Here is a 15,096-nt window from a genome sequence, read left to right as displayed (position 1 = left end):
ACTAATGGAGAAGATTGCTATTAAATACCTCTCTGATTAACGCACTCCCGAGATTATAATGCACGATTCTACAAAATTGCTTAATGCAAACACAAATAAACCAAAAAAAAACAAACGTTGGCTTGAACAATTTACCTTTAGGATTCGAGAAATGATTCCTCTTTTAATATGTTTTAAACTTACATTTAAAGTAAATGATTGAAAATGCATCTGGATCATCCAGGCACAGATTGCAGATGTTTCAGTAATCCCTTGAAGATTAAAAAGAGTTTGTGGACCCGACCCACACTCCGCCACTAACCTTGTGGCATTTCATACCCCTTTTGTCTGGTTTTAAAGTCCCCTTTCTCTGCCCCCACCTTCGGTCGGCGAGCCTCACCAGGCAACACCGAAGCCCCACCCACCCCTTTCCGACGTTGCCGGCGGTGTTCTATTTTCGAACGTTGCCCGGGCGATGGAACGCGGGGTTGGTCGCCTTGGACGTCAATCACAGGCGGGGGAAAGAGGGCTTCCGCTTTCGCGTTAGGGTGAGTCAGTCGCCTGCTTTTGGAGCTGGCGTGAGTCGTCAGCAGGGCAGCGGCAAACTTTTGGGCTTCTTAATGTGGCGCAGAGGAATTGCGCGGCTCTGAGAAGTCGCTATCATTTCAATATTTTCCACAGGCCCGAGTATATTGGAAGGTTATTTTTGGTTGGAAACGTGCAGTTTTTGCAACAAATGAAAGAGTAAAAAAGTGAGCGTTGCTGGATCATGTAAATTGAACTCCCAGTACTGAGGTTTAAGGGACTGAGAGGGAGATTCCATTCTATCGTCGCTGTTAGATTTGTTACCAGCGGCTACATTGTAAAATTCCCAGCTGAAGCCTTGCTGATTATTATTCCCAAATCCGAACGATGTTTTGCAAACTTATCCCGCGTTATTAAAAACCTGGAATATGGAGCGGTGCTGATCGCCCGTCGACCTACCTGTGTTCTCCCTTGGGTGACGGATCGGAATCGGTTCCGCCAGACAACTGAATGCCCACGGCACTCCCGGACAACGCAATTCTGGAAATTATAGAGAGGATATCAGAGCAGGGGGTTTAAGAGATTTTTTTTTAAAAAGGACTGGGAAAAATGTCAACTCCCACCAGGTACAAGAAGGATAAAGAAATTGTAACCGAATATGAGACACAAATGAAAGGTAAGGTTACCACAAATATTGATGTTAAAACCTCTCCTTTTTTCCCATGCGGGATTAAGGGTGTGGAAATGGATGGTTGTGTCTGTAATGCGCTTCCGCCTATTTTATATGAAATTTACATTAAAATCCAGACAAACGATTGTCTTCTAGTGACGCCTGAAGGAGTGGTTCGTGAAATTCGAGGTCGGTGATGTATCGGATTTGCATTACAAACGGGAGAATCGATTTCATTTGACTTGATGGCAAGGACTCGCACTGTTGGAACAGGGTCGGATGAAACCAGATCTCCTGTTGCACGGGTTAATTTAGAGAATAACTTCAAAATTAAATATTATTTTTCCGCCACCCTATCTTTCCCCGAGCGCGCCCAGGAGCTGTAAACAAGTGCAAGGTGTGTAATTAAAGCTCTTGGAAATGGACTGAAAAGAAGACGGCAACGGGCTGTTTCGCCTTCGACTTGCTTGCAACCTGTCGCAAACGATTCTACAAACGGCCGCGGAAAAAAAGGGGTTGGCGTATTCCGCTGGGGTCTGGCAGTGGGCCGTCACCAAAGTTAGCGAGCCGGAAACCGAGCACCTCCGGAGTGGAGATCCGCACACCCTTCTCCAACCGGGCTGCGCGCTGGGGAAGTGACCCAGAGTGTGTGGAAACTCTCCGTAGCAACATAAAGTCCTTCTGAATCAAACGCAGCAACGATTCCTTAAATGTACCTAAACCCCCGGCAAACCAAAAATAGCCGGTAACGGCTGATAAATTTTAGGAAAATGTGGTGAGTTGCAACACAAGCAATTCCCATAGTATTTAGTATAACCGGTAGGTATTGACGATGTCAAATAGATCAATTATAGAACTCTTTCGCTCGCCAGAGGCAAGTTAGCTTTAGGCAGCATTTGGGGTTGCAAATAATTTTACTACCCATTTTCCATCCAGGAGTGGACAGGAGGGCAGCACGTTGGTGCAACCTTGAGGAAGTGTCAGTTCTCACTTCCTATGGCGTTGCATGTAAACCCAAAAAATGTTGCGGAGATGCGCTTGCAAGCGGGTTAGAACTGGACTGTGGAGGTAGGACATGTGTCTCCATGGTGCCTGAGCCGGAACGCGGTATGTTTGCCTGTGAGTGTTCCCTTCGAGTCTGTAATAAGGTCACGGTGGCCTGACGGTTCATTTTTGGCCCCTCCACAGTATCGTCGCAGAGTCCGAGAGTAATATACCAACCATTCGGCCCATCCAGTCCATGCAGACCACGTCCACCTAGCTGGTCCCAATTTCCAACTTTGGCCCCTGCATATACCTCTCCAAATATTTTTTAAAAAGTACTGTTGTACCTGCCTCAACCACTTCCTCTGGCATCACACTGCAATCCATATGGTCACTTATGAAAAAGTTGTCCCTCAGGTCCCTTTTAAAATTTTCCCCTTCTCACCCTAAACCTATGTCCCCTAGTCTTGGACTTCCCAACCTTGGGGAAAAGACTGTCACTGTCCATTCTTGTCATTGTCTCATAATTTTAAACACTTGTATAGAATCACTTCTCATTCTCCTTCATTCCAATGGGGAAAAAGACCTTGCCTGACCTGTCTTTCCTCATTGTAACACAGGTCCTTTAGTCCAGGCAATACCTTCACTGCTCTCTTTCTTTTACAGGGTAAGCAAAGCTATACACAGTACTATGGAAATTGCCTGGTCCTCTACTCTTTTTTTTCTTCACTGTTAAAATCATAAAAGCTTTATGGCCTAGAACAAGGATTGCCAAGTTGGAGTCCATGGATGGTATTGTTCTATGGTATAAAAAAGGTTGGGAACCCCTGGTCTAGAAGGACCCCATCATGCCTTTTTGTCTATGCTATCTGTTGAAGCAATAGTGAATGTCGAATTGTTCATGGGTCAGGCAGCATCTGGCGAGAGGGAAACCAGGATTGTAGGTTTCAGGTTAATGTCCTAACATCAGAAATTGTTTTGTTCTGGTGAGCTAACACTGGCTTGAAACATCAACTTTGTTTTTCCCTCTGTAGGTGCTGCCTGACCAGCTGTGTATTTTCAGCAATTACGGATGCTTGAAATTTGGGTAGTTGGGTTATTTGAAATACCATTCAATCTTGACCTACATTCTCACATTCCAAAGCCTTGTCTCATAGCACAGCAAGCCCACCTTTGCAGAGAATTGCTGCCTTCAGTCGGGGTTAGTGAGTTGTGGACGTGTTATTTTGGCACCTGAAATGTGGTGACTTTTGCATTACAAACTGCCCAGCACAGTCCTTGCTGATTTGATTTGATGCAAAAGGCGCGTTTCAATGTAATTTCATTTCCAAAGTATGCATATAAATATTTTCTTGCAGGCATTCACAGTAGACCAAAGAAGTACAATAGAACCAATGAAAAATTCCACACAAAAAAGACTAGATAAATGATGCAAATGCAGAAAGAAACAAGTATTAATAAATATATTAATAATGAGGGCATGAGTTGCAGAGTCCTTGAAAGTGAGTTCATAGATTGTGTTCTCTGTATGCACGTGACAAATAAAGGTAGTCTTTAATTTTTTTTCATTCAGTCAGCAACTTCCACTCAAAGGATGAAACTTACTTTTCTTCTAAATTTACCACCGTTAAATTGAATCTGTGCTGTCTAGTATAGTTATTGCCATCTTAGCCAAGAGAGTTTGGAGTTTGTTATTTGCCATACTTAGCTTTCTTATAGTCTTATATACTTGGGGTAAGTCTCTTCTCAGTCTCTTTGTTCAGAAAATGTTGCCTCTTCATTGAGTGGTAAAGCCTGAATAAGTGTTAACTGAGCTTTCTGTAATGTGCTTCGGTGTTTAGTCCAGTCCCAGCCTGACCTCACTACTGTTGTGTTCTGTGCTTCAGCCAAAAAAGGAGAATATCCCATATGTCTTCTCAGCCACTTGATCCCCCAAACCTTTGGATTCAAGTCATCCAATGCAAAGGGTGTAATACCTTTTATACAGACTTGTCTGCAGCGGCACAGATGGTGGGGGAGTTTTTGCAAGCTAGCTATAAAAGTGTGGAGCCAGTGTAAACACGCTAGCTACTTCCAGGGTGTAAACTTCCAGGAAACGATGATGATCACATTGTGAAATTAGGCATCTGGGAAAATGTATCAGTAGGGATGTGTACTGCAGGCTTTTAAAATCATAATTGTGATTCATATCCTGGGAATGCACTCTTCAGTAAGACTGACACTTTCTGCACTGCCATTTATGTGATTCATGAAAAAAAGAGTTGCATTAGCTCTGAGAAATGTTCCTTCAGTGGACCTGTTAACCCTTTGTGGACCCTTTGGTCTCATCCCCAAGAATGGAGCTTCTCCACACAGACTGAGTAATAGTGACTAAAGAGATGAGCTATTATTCGGCACTCTCCTATTTCTGGAATGCAACCTTTGCCCTCATCTCTCTCACCCTTCATGATGCCACTGTAGCATAGTGGTTAGCGTGATGCTGTTACAGCTCGGGGCGTTTCAGAGTTTAGAGTTCAATCCTGGCATCGTCTGCAAGGAGTTATGTTCTCCCCGTGAGTGTGTGGGTTTCCTGCAGCTCAGGGTCTACCATTTGGTAGATGAATTGGGCATTACAAGTTGTCCTGTGATTAGGCTGACATTTAGTGGGTGGGTTACTGGGTGGTGCTAATTTGTACTCCTTCCCCTCCTCCCACCTTATTCTGGCTTCTTCCCCCCTTCCTCCCAGTCTCAATAAAGGGTCTCAGTCTAAAACTTTGACAGTTCACTCATTTCCATAGATGCTGCCTGACCTGCTGAGTTGCTCCAGTATTTTGGGTGTGTTGCTTTGAATTTCAAAGTTCAAGGTAAATTTATTATCGAAGTATGTATAGGTCATCTGAGATTCATTTTCTTGCAGGCATTCACAGTTGTACAAAGATACAAAGGAATTAATGAAAAAAAAACTACACATAAAGACTGTCAAACAACTGATAATGCAAAAGAAGACAAATTGTGCAAAAAAAAAGAGTGAATAAATAATACTGAGATCAAGTTGCAGAGCCTTTCAAAGTGAGTCTGTAGGTTTTGGAGTCAGTTCAGTAGTAAGGTAGTGAAGTTATCCACACTGGTTGAAGAATAATAACTGTTCCTGAACCTGGCAGTGTGGGACCTAAGGTTCCTGTACCTCCTTCCTGATGGATTTTCAGCACCTGCAAAATTTCTTGCGTTGATGTAAGTGGATAGATTAAAATGTGATTGATCAGTTTTTTCACTTCCAGCACGAACAATTGGAATACATTTAAAAACACAAAATCATGTTATGACCCTATGAGCTAATGAAATTTAGTCAGTTTGGCAGCATCTATGTTGGAGAATAAACAATCAACATTTTGGGCCGAGGTGCTTCATCAGGCCTGGGGGCAGAAGCCAGAATAATAAGGTGGGTGGAGGAGAAAGTGCCTCAATTCCTTCAACTTGATACCATGAACACTGATTTCTCCAACTGCTGGTGACTTCTTTCTCTTCCTCCTCTCTTCTTCCACTCTCAATTCTGGTTACCCTCTAATCCATCACCTCCCTCTCGTTCATTCCCCTCCTCCTTCCATGGCCCACTCTTGTCTCCTATCAGACTATTACTACTTCAGCCCTTTGCCTCTTCCACCTCTCGCCTCCCAGCTTCTTACTTCATCCACCTTCCCCCTCATCTGGTCTCACCTATCACCTGCCATCTTGTACAGCTCTCCCTCCACCACCAACTAATTTTGGCTTTTGCTATCTTCCTTTCCAGACCTGTTGAGGGGTATTGGCCCAAAACATTGACTGTTTATTCCTCTCATAGATGCTGCCTGACTTGCCTCCAGCATTTTGTGTGTGCTGCTCAAGATATCAGATAATGTATACAATATACACCCTGAAATTCTTACTCTCCGTGGACATCCTCGAAGCGAGAAAAAGCCCAAAGAACAAATGACAGGAAAACTTAAAAACCTCAAAGCCCTCTTGCCCCCTCCCACACACAAGCAGCATCAGCCCTTCCCTTCCCCAGCCCCCTCCCAGAAATTGTCCTCGTATAAAGCATCAGCATTCTCACCACCCACCATGTAAGCAACAGCAAAGCCCCCAAATAGAGACCATGGTCTACAGTCCATATAACTGTACACTCCAACGTTTCGACATCCCACGGGCCCTGTCACACTAACAAGGGAGAGACAGCTATCACTCCTGCCACATTGACGGGAGATCACAGTCACTATTTCGATGTTACAGCCAGTCTGAAGCATTGCTTTTTATTTCGAGTTTCCCAACTTGAGACTCGGCAAATTGATTACCGAGTGCTGAGACCTCGGATGGCCACTCTCACTGTCTTCGATGTTCCAGCTCCCGTGACACTTCAGTATAACAGCACTGGCAAGAATTCGTGTCCGCAGGCCCCGAAGGTGTCTGACTTCAGGCCGAACCTGGACATGGCCTATCGGTGAGCTCCAGGAATGGCAACATGCTGTAGTGGACAACTGCAGTCTTTGAATGATGCAGTAGATCAAAGATCCCAATAGAATCCCAACAATTCTGGAAAGAAAAATAGAGAGATTAGAATAGGAAGAATTTAACTGTTTTCGCTGATGAACTGGCAGAAGTTGCCCTCTGGCGCCATCTTTAGCTCCACCCATCTACAGGATCTCCTACTTCTGTAATTTATCAGTTTTTTTTCTCTTCCATCACTAACAATTGAAAATAATTTTAAAAGCAAAATAATCATGGTATGAACGAATGAAATTGCTTCCCATTAACTGTGTGCAGATGTGTTGATGTGATGCTTGAGGGGTTGAGTGAATGGGGTGCATGCTCTAGATTCCTTGTGCATTATGTCCCCAAGATCAGCTGTTTTTCTCTGAGAGAAGCAGGAGTGTGAGAGGGTGAATATGTGAATCTCTCCAACTCCTGTCAGCTGGTAAAATGGGTAAGTGTTGACTGGTCTGGATTGCAAGTCATTAGTGAGCCTCTCCCCCAGAGTAATGAGGAACAGTGGATGGTACACTGGTTGGTTAGCACTTGGAAAGATAGCTATTATATTCAATAAAATCTAGAAAATGCTAAAATTTGGGGTGAGGCTACAGTGTGTTGTTGACTTAGCCACCCCGCTGTCAAGGACATCTACAAGAAGTGGTGCATCAAGTAGGTGGCATTCATCACGAAGGACCCTCACCACACGGGACACACCCTCTTCTCATTACTACCACCAGGAAAGGTATAGAAGCCTGAAGACCCACACTCAACAATTCAGGAATGGGTTCTTCTCCACCATCAGATTTCTGAATCGACTGTGAATCCCACTTCATTCTGTTTCTGTGCACTTTTTACTTAGTTTTAAATTTTTAGTAATTTTATATCTTTGCATAGATCATAGAACATAGAAAATACAGCTTAGACCATTTTGTTCATGATATTGTACCGACTTTTGAATGTATTCTAAGATCGCTTCAAGGATGACTTCTGCAAGTAATAAATTTGATTCCAAAGCAGTTTACTCACAACTTCTGTTTTACGAATATTAGATCAAATTTTGCTGGTAATTCATGGTGACTGAGCCGTTAAAGTACCAGCAGATGCTTGACCTTCAGTTTCTTTCTGTCTTGTGGGTTTTTCCAGTTTTCCCAGTTTCTCCTCTACTCTAGTCCCTTAGATGGCCAGCACAGCTTTGTGGGCCTTTGTATGTTCCAGCTGGATCAGTGCTGTTCATGCACACTCTTGCTTATAGTAGGCACTTTCAGATTCCACCCAAATTCTGGTGGTGGGATTTTTCTGCCCCGACCCCTCTAAGTGGAAATGTCTCTGCCTGTCAAAACGCCTTGATGATGTTCTGGAATTTTGAATGAGTTTGCGAAGCTCAATTCTGGCATATAATTTGAGAACAGCATGCACATATTAGCCTTGGTTTCCACAGCTAGCTGCAATTTGCAGTCTTTTATTATTCATAAGGCCCTGCTGTACCCTCTATTACCACTGGGGCCTTGACTGGAGCACTTTTTTTTAAACCGCGGAGTGACATTAACCATTCTGGGAGACAATGATCTTTTTGTTTGGCAGAAAATGCTGCTTCTCAAAGTAGCTGATTAATAACCATGCAAAGTTGTGCATTGTTCCTGGTTACAGAGCATTCAAACTTGAGAGTCAAACTTGAATTGATTTGGAAGCAAATTTAATGGAGGAACTGCTCGGTTAAATATAAATTGTTCTTGTGTAGCACTTGGAATCCTATCTGATAAAGCCTAATGACAAGTAAAGTGGCACATGTAAGCATGCCTCTAACCAATTACCTAACAGCTACCACACACAGACTGCATAGTAATGGCATGTTTAATATAGGATCTGTACCTTGGAAGGAAAGAGAAATTGCGTTTCAGTAGCACCTCTCAGAATTTCTGTACTGGCCTGCTTTGAGGTGTAATCACTGCTGTTGGCAGAAACTAATCTGCCTTCGTCAATCATCTTAGATTCCTCCTTAAAAAAAATGTGTGTGGGGGGAAAGGTTAGATTGATTGTGGATAGGTTAAAAGGTCAGTACAGCATCATAGGCTGCAGGGCCCGTGCTGTTTTCTACTGTCCTAATTGAAAGGGGATTTCCTCCATATTATGCCATGTTGACTACCCCTGATCAGCCCCTGTCTTTTCAAATGTGTATCAGTCCTGTCCTGTAAGTGCCTTCCTTTTGCCTTCATCTTATTCTCTGTTGCTTTTGATACCCCTACCCAAGGAGAAAAAGATAGGGCTCTCTAGCCTATCTATGCCTCTGGTAACATTGTAAGTTTTTCTCAATTACAACAAAATGCTGGAAGAACTCAGCAGGTCAGGCAGCATCTATGGAAAGGTCAATCAGGACTGACAAAGGGTCTCTGCCAAAAGAGTTGACTGTTTATTCCTTTCCCTAGATGCCGCTGAGTTCCTCCAGCATTTTGAGAGTGTTACTCTGGGTTTCCAACATCTGCAGAATGGCTTGTGTTTATGTATTTCACATGTCACTCCTCAGTCTCCTTTGCTCCAGGGAAAACAGCCCCAGCCTATCCATTCTCTCCCCATAATTAATGCCCTCCAGTTCAGCCCACACCCAAGTTGATCTTCACTGCAGCCTCTCCACACAAACACATCCTCCTCCGATGATCAGTTGGGCACACTATATTCCAAGTGGTCAGCAGCTTGTGTCTCTGTAAAGTTGCGGTATAACCTCTCAATCTTTACATTCTAAGCAGATCTATGAAAGCAACCTGCCGGGTGCCTTCTTCACCCTGTGGTGCCACTTCCAGGGAACCAACGGATAAGCCGCAAGTTCCTACTCTTTGTCCTATCTCTACGTGACTTTCCAAAATGTGCCACCTCACACTTGTCAGCATTAAGTTCCATTTGAAGAGTGGAGGGCTCTGGGTGTGAAGGATTAGGTCGATCTTGGAGCAGGTTAAAAGGTCAGCACAACGTGGTGAGCCAGAGGGCCTCTACTGTGCTTCAATATTCTATGTTCTATGACCTGTTTTTTGCTGTAGATTTAGACAACCTTCCTTGCTGTCCATAGTGTGGCCGGTTTTCTTTCGTTTGCAAGTTACTTGCTGTTCCTCCTACATTTACATCCATGTCGGAGCATAAACAGCACTGGTCCCTGCACTGATCCTACAGTACATTGCTCTTGGACTGACCTTTATCCGAGCAAGTGGGACAAGATGGTAAGAGTGCAATGTAGGAGGAAAAGGTGAGATTGATTATGGGTTAGGTTAAAAGGTTCTATGTTGTAATTTCCCTACCAGTGATGTAAGGCTCACTGGTTTGTGGTTACTCAGTTTATTCCTGCTTAAACAACTATCCTACAGCACTTTACATATGCCTAGTGAAGATGCAAAACTTTCCATCAGGGCCTCAGTTGTAACTTCCCCTCACACTCTGGGATGGATCTCCCCGGACTCCGGGGATGTATGAACATAGATGCTTTCTGTGGCTTTTAACACCCCATCTTAATACTGACATTATACCTCTCCCGTGCTCAATGCCATTCAGATTCTCTTCTTCAGTGAATAGTGAGGAGATGTATTCATTCAGAATCTCACCCACCTGCTCAGGCTCAATGCCTTGGTCCCTAAGTTTCCCTGCCTGCCCTGATTGTAGAATGCCTTTGGATTCTCCTTAATTTAGATTGCCAGTGATTTAGGAAAAAAATATATAGATATATTACAAAGTCTCATGCATATACATGAAGCAGTTATAATATGCAATAGTTTGGTTTTAAATTAGAGAACATAGAACAGGACAGCAATGTACAGGCCCTTTGGCCTACAATGCTGTGCCAACCTTTTAACCTATCCTTAAGATCAATCTAATTCTTCCCTCCTACATAGCCCTCTGTTTTTCTCTCACTCATGTGCCTATCTAACAGTTTCTTAAATGTGCATAATGTACCTGCCTCTACTGGCACCCCGGCTGCCCGTTTCATGCACCCACTGCAATCTGTGTATTAAGAAAATATCCTACCTCCGACATCCCCTCCCTGTACTTTTCTCCAATCACCTTAAAATTATGTCCCCATGTATTAACCAAAATAACAGTATATTGTTAACCTTAATATTAGCATACCATTAGGACTTGCATGGTAGCATTTTCTAAGATGTTTTACAATAAGGCTAATTATGCCTTTTTATGTCAGACCTCTGGTTTCCCCTGATCACAGGATAGAGAAGTGTCAAAGACAACAGAGGAGTGCCTGTAAAGGATCGGTTTTGGGATATCCATGATCTGGAAATCCTGAAGTTGCTGGCAGACCTTTTAGATGGAATAATTTGTTTATTTATTTAACGGTACAGCGTGGAGTGGGCCTTTCTGGACCTTCACCCCCAGCAACCCCTGACAAACCCAATTAATCCTGGCCTAATCATGGGACAATTTACTGTGGCCAACCTGGTACATCTTTGGACTGTGGGAGGAAACCCGAGGGCCTAGAGGAAACCCACACATTCCATGGTGAGGATGTACGGAGACTCCTTACAGAACAAGGTCTCCCTCCAGTCCCGTTATGGTCTCAGAAGTGTTCAACGATTTGCTTTTCTCAGCCACTTGTCTGAGATACCAAAAGCGCTGTGCATGCAGGGCCCTTGGCATTGTCAATGATCCATCCCATACGTCCAACACCCTACCATCAGGCAGGAGGTACCATAGCATTAGGACAAGGATTGTTAGGATGGGAAACAGCTTTCCCCCAGCCATCAGTCAGTCAGTCAGTCAGTGGGTGCCGTCCCGAATCTGGGGTTGGCGGCTGTGCACCTCCATCTTCTTCGATCTTGCGACAGCACCAAGTACAGCCTGTCCTCCAGTTTGTTCTCGCTGGCCGCCTTGGCACCGCCCGCTGCTGCCCCTGCCGAACTCGAGCCCAAGGCCGTGTCGGCCTCCAGCCGTGGCCGCTTCTTCAAGCTCGGCCCTTCCTTCGGCAGAGGCCTTGGGCGGGTCCAGGCACACGGTGCAGCGCCCAAGTTCATCATAGCATGTGATTCGTAGATACGTGGTGAGGCTTTAATCTCTTCCACGGAAGATGGCCGTTGGCTCACAAGGAGCTCATCCACCCTTTATCAGGTCTTGTTTTTTTTAGTCCTGCTGGGTGTCCTCACACCCTCCTCACCAGACTAAGTCCACTGGGGGAGCCGGCCCAAGTTGCCAACCACTCAACCATGGCCCCCAGCCGAGCACCAGGCACCTGCCCCCCCGCTGAATCCCCCAGCCATAAGACTACTGAAATCCTTGCCACCACCCAGGCGCCACATACGAAGCGTCAGTGGCATTATACTGTTACTTTTTAATCTGTGACGTAAATACACCCTATTATTTGTTAATTTATTAGTAATAATATTGCTTTATATCTTGTGTGTAAGTTATATGTACTGTGTTGTGCACTTTGGCCTGGAGGAATGTTGCTTTGTTCGGTGGTATACATGTATACGGTTGAAATTTATGGATGAGGTTTTGAGGTACTAGGAGGCACATGATTAAATAGGCTATACTCAGCATGGTTTTCTGAAGGGTAAATCTTGCCTGGCAAATCTGTTGGAATTCTTTGAGAAAATAACAGGCAGGATAGAAAATTTATTTTGTTTGGATTTTCAGAATGCCTTTGACAAGGTGCCACACATAAGGCTGCTTTACAAGTTAAGAGCCTGTGGTATTACAAGAAAGGTGCTAACACGGATAGAGATTGGCAGGTGGCAAAGAGTGGACATAAAAGGCGCCTGTTCTGGTTGGTTGCTGGTGACTGGTGGTGCACCGCAGGGGTCGGTGTTGGGACCACTTCTTTTCACGTTAGATGTGAATGATTTAGATAAGGAATTGATGGCTTTGTGGCTATCTTTGCAGACGATATGAAGATAGGTGGAGGGGTAGATGGTGTTGAGGAAACAGGGTGTCTGCAGAAGAACTTGGGTTGGGAGAATGGGCAAAGATGTGGCAGATGGATATAGTGCAGGGAAGTGTATGGTCATGCACTTTGGCAGAATGAGTAAAGGTGTAGGTTATTTAGGGAACCCCTGTGCAGGATTCCCTGAAGATTAACTTGTAGATTGAGTCAGTGGTAAGGAAGGCAGATGGAATGTTAACATTCATTTCAAGAGGACTAAATGTAAGAGCAAGGACATGATGCTGAGTCTTTATAAGGCATTGATCAGACCGCACTTGGAGTACTGTGAACAATTCTGGACCTCTTATCTAAGAAAAGGACTGGCATTGGAGAGGGCCCAGAGGAGGTTCACTAATATAATCTCAGGAATGAAAGGAATAACATATGAGGAGCATTTGGCTCTGGGCCTGTACTCACTGTTTAGAAGAATGGGGGTGGGGGGGAGAGGGGATCTCGTTGAAAGCTATTGAATATTTAAAGGCCTAGATAGACTGGATGTAGAGAGGGTGTTTCGGATAGTAGGGGAGTCTAGGATCAGAGGGCACAGACTCAAAATTGAGGGGCGTCTATTTAGAACAGAAATGAGGGAAATTTTCTTGTGCCAGAGGATGGTGAATCTGTGGAATTCATTGCCACAGGCTGCTGTGCAGACTGGTTCATTGGGTATACTTGAGGTTCTTGATTAGTAAGGGTGTCAAAGGTTATGTGGAGAAGGCAGGAAAATGGGGTTGAGAGGAATAATAAATTCTGGGGCGGCATGGTAGCGTAGTGGTTAGCACAATGCTTTATAGTACCAACTACCTGGGTTCGATTCCTGCCACTGTGTGTAAGGAGCTTGTATGTTCTCCCTGTGACCGTGTGGGTTTCCTCCAGGTGCTCCGGTTTCCTTCCTCAATCCAAAGATGTACCACTTGGTAGGATAATTAGTCATTGCGATTCGTCTAAACTCCTGTGATTCATCAAGGGTTAAATTGGGCGTTGCTGGCCGGCGCAGCTCGAAGGACCAGAAGGGCTTGTTCAGCGTTGTATCTCAATAAATTAAAAATCAGTCATGATGAAATGGCAGAACAAACTGGATGGGTTGAATGGCCTAATGCTGCCCCTATGTCTTATAATCTTATGAAATGACAATGAACTTGAACTCAATGAGGGGTGCAACATTTGGACCCCCCCCCCCATGATAAATCACTGGCACCCTGCACCCATGACCTTGTCGTCATTTTCATTTTGCTCTTGTCTTCAGCAGGAGGTGAGCTGCCTGACTAGATTTTTATTATTTTAGATGCAAAAGTGTTACATCAGAATGAAAAGTTCAATATCTTGCTCACATTACAGCACAGAATCTAAGCTGGTATCTCAGCACTGAACAATCAGTGGTATAATAAGACACTAAGCTTAGCCTTCTTGTACAACCTTGGCACCCTTCAAAGAAAGTGTAGGTGGGCTGAGATGGTGTAGGGACCTAAACTCTGATCAACAAGCCACAAAAATTGATTGACTGTTGGTTTACAGTGCAGTTTTTGTGGAACTCCTTCCTTGCAAACGTTGTCTGTGGTGGCATGGGCATAGAACAGTATATCACAGGAGAGTTTCTTCAGCTCACAATGTGCAACCTTTTAACCCTTCCCTCTTACACAGCTCTCCATTTTCCATCTAAGAGTTTCTTAGATATCCCTAATGGATCTGTCTACCACCACCGCTGGTGGTGTGTTCCATGCACACATCAGCATCTCTGTTAAATCAAAACTTACTTATTCTCCCATACTTGCCCCAGTCACCTTAAAATTTGGCCCTGTGTGTTAGCCATTTCCGCCCAGGTGAAAGTCTCTGGCTATCTCTGATCTATGCCTTTTATCTTGTACACCTCTGTCAAATCATCTCTCATCCTCCTTCCCTCCAAGGAGTAAAGCTCCAGCTCACTAAGTCTTTCCTCATAAGACATGTTCTCTATTCCAGGCAATGTCCACGTAAATCTCTTCTGAGATTTCCCCTGGAACTCACAAGTACACCATAGCTTGATATCCATGCGGTCACTTTTGAATATTGGAAAGATACAACATTATTGCAAGTTCGATGGGAAATCTGCAGATGCTGGAAAACCAAAGCAACACATACACAATGCTGGAGGAACTCAACAGGCCAGGCAGCTTCTATGGAAAAGAGTAAACAGTCGATGTTTTGGGCTGAGATCCTTCATCAAGACAACTTCATTCTTTTAAGAGTGACACTTCTTGAAGTTGGCTCCAAAATTGAAAATTTAGCTTTAATTTGCTTTGGGGAAAATGTATTGCTTGGGCTGCCAGCTCTGCGTGTTGTGTGATTTGAAGCCCGTGAATGACCATTCCCTCAAACCTTGTGTCTCTGCAAATTGCAGTACAAAAAGAAATTGTGTTTACATAGCACAACCTTGGACATCAGAAAGCATTGAACAGACAGTGAATTATTTTTTGAAAGAGTTCTAATGTATGGATAAACATTGGACAAAGCATTCCTGCTGTTCTTTCAACAGTACTGTAAACATCCTTTCCATCCACCAGATGCTGCC

The 15,096-nt window shown here is 44.1% G+C and overlaps 1 protein-coding gene across 9 annotated transcripts in view; it reads left to right on the top strand.

Moving 5' to 3' along the window:
• Positions 1 to 555: 555 nt before the first annotated feature.
• LOC140202821 (SLIT-ROBO Rho GTPase-activating protein 1-like) overlaps positions 556 to 15,096 on the top strand; it is a 304,990-nt gene continuing 290,449 nt past the window's right edge. For all 9 annotated transcript variants that reach the window (XR_011887194.1, XM_072268234.1, XM_072268230.1 and 6 more), the window contains exon 1: positions 556 to 1,180. Coding sequence is in view for 8 of the 9 variants with exons in the window: in XM_072268234.1 (XP_072124335.1) it covers positions 1,114 to 1,180 (67 nt within the window). In the remaining variant the exon portion in view is untranslated. The remainder of the gene's footprint in view (positions 1,181 to 15,096) is intronic.

This window comes from Mobula birostris, chromosome 9, assembly GCF_030028105.1.
Source record: "Mobula birostris isolate sMobBir1 chromosome 9, sMobBir1.hap1, whole genome shotgun sequence".
Taxonomy (NCBI): domain Eukaryota; kingdom Metazoa; phylum Chordata; class Chondrichthyes; order Myliobatiformes; family Myliobatidae; genus Mobula; species Mobula birostris.
This window is presented reverse-complemented; position numbering and strand designations above follow the sequence as displayed.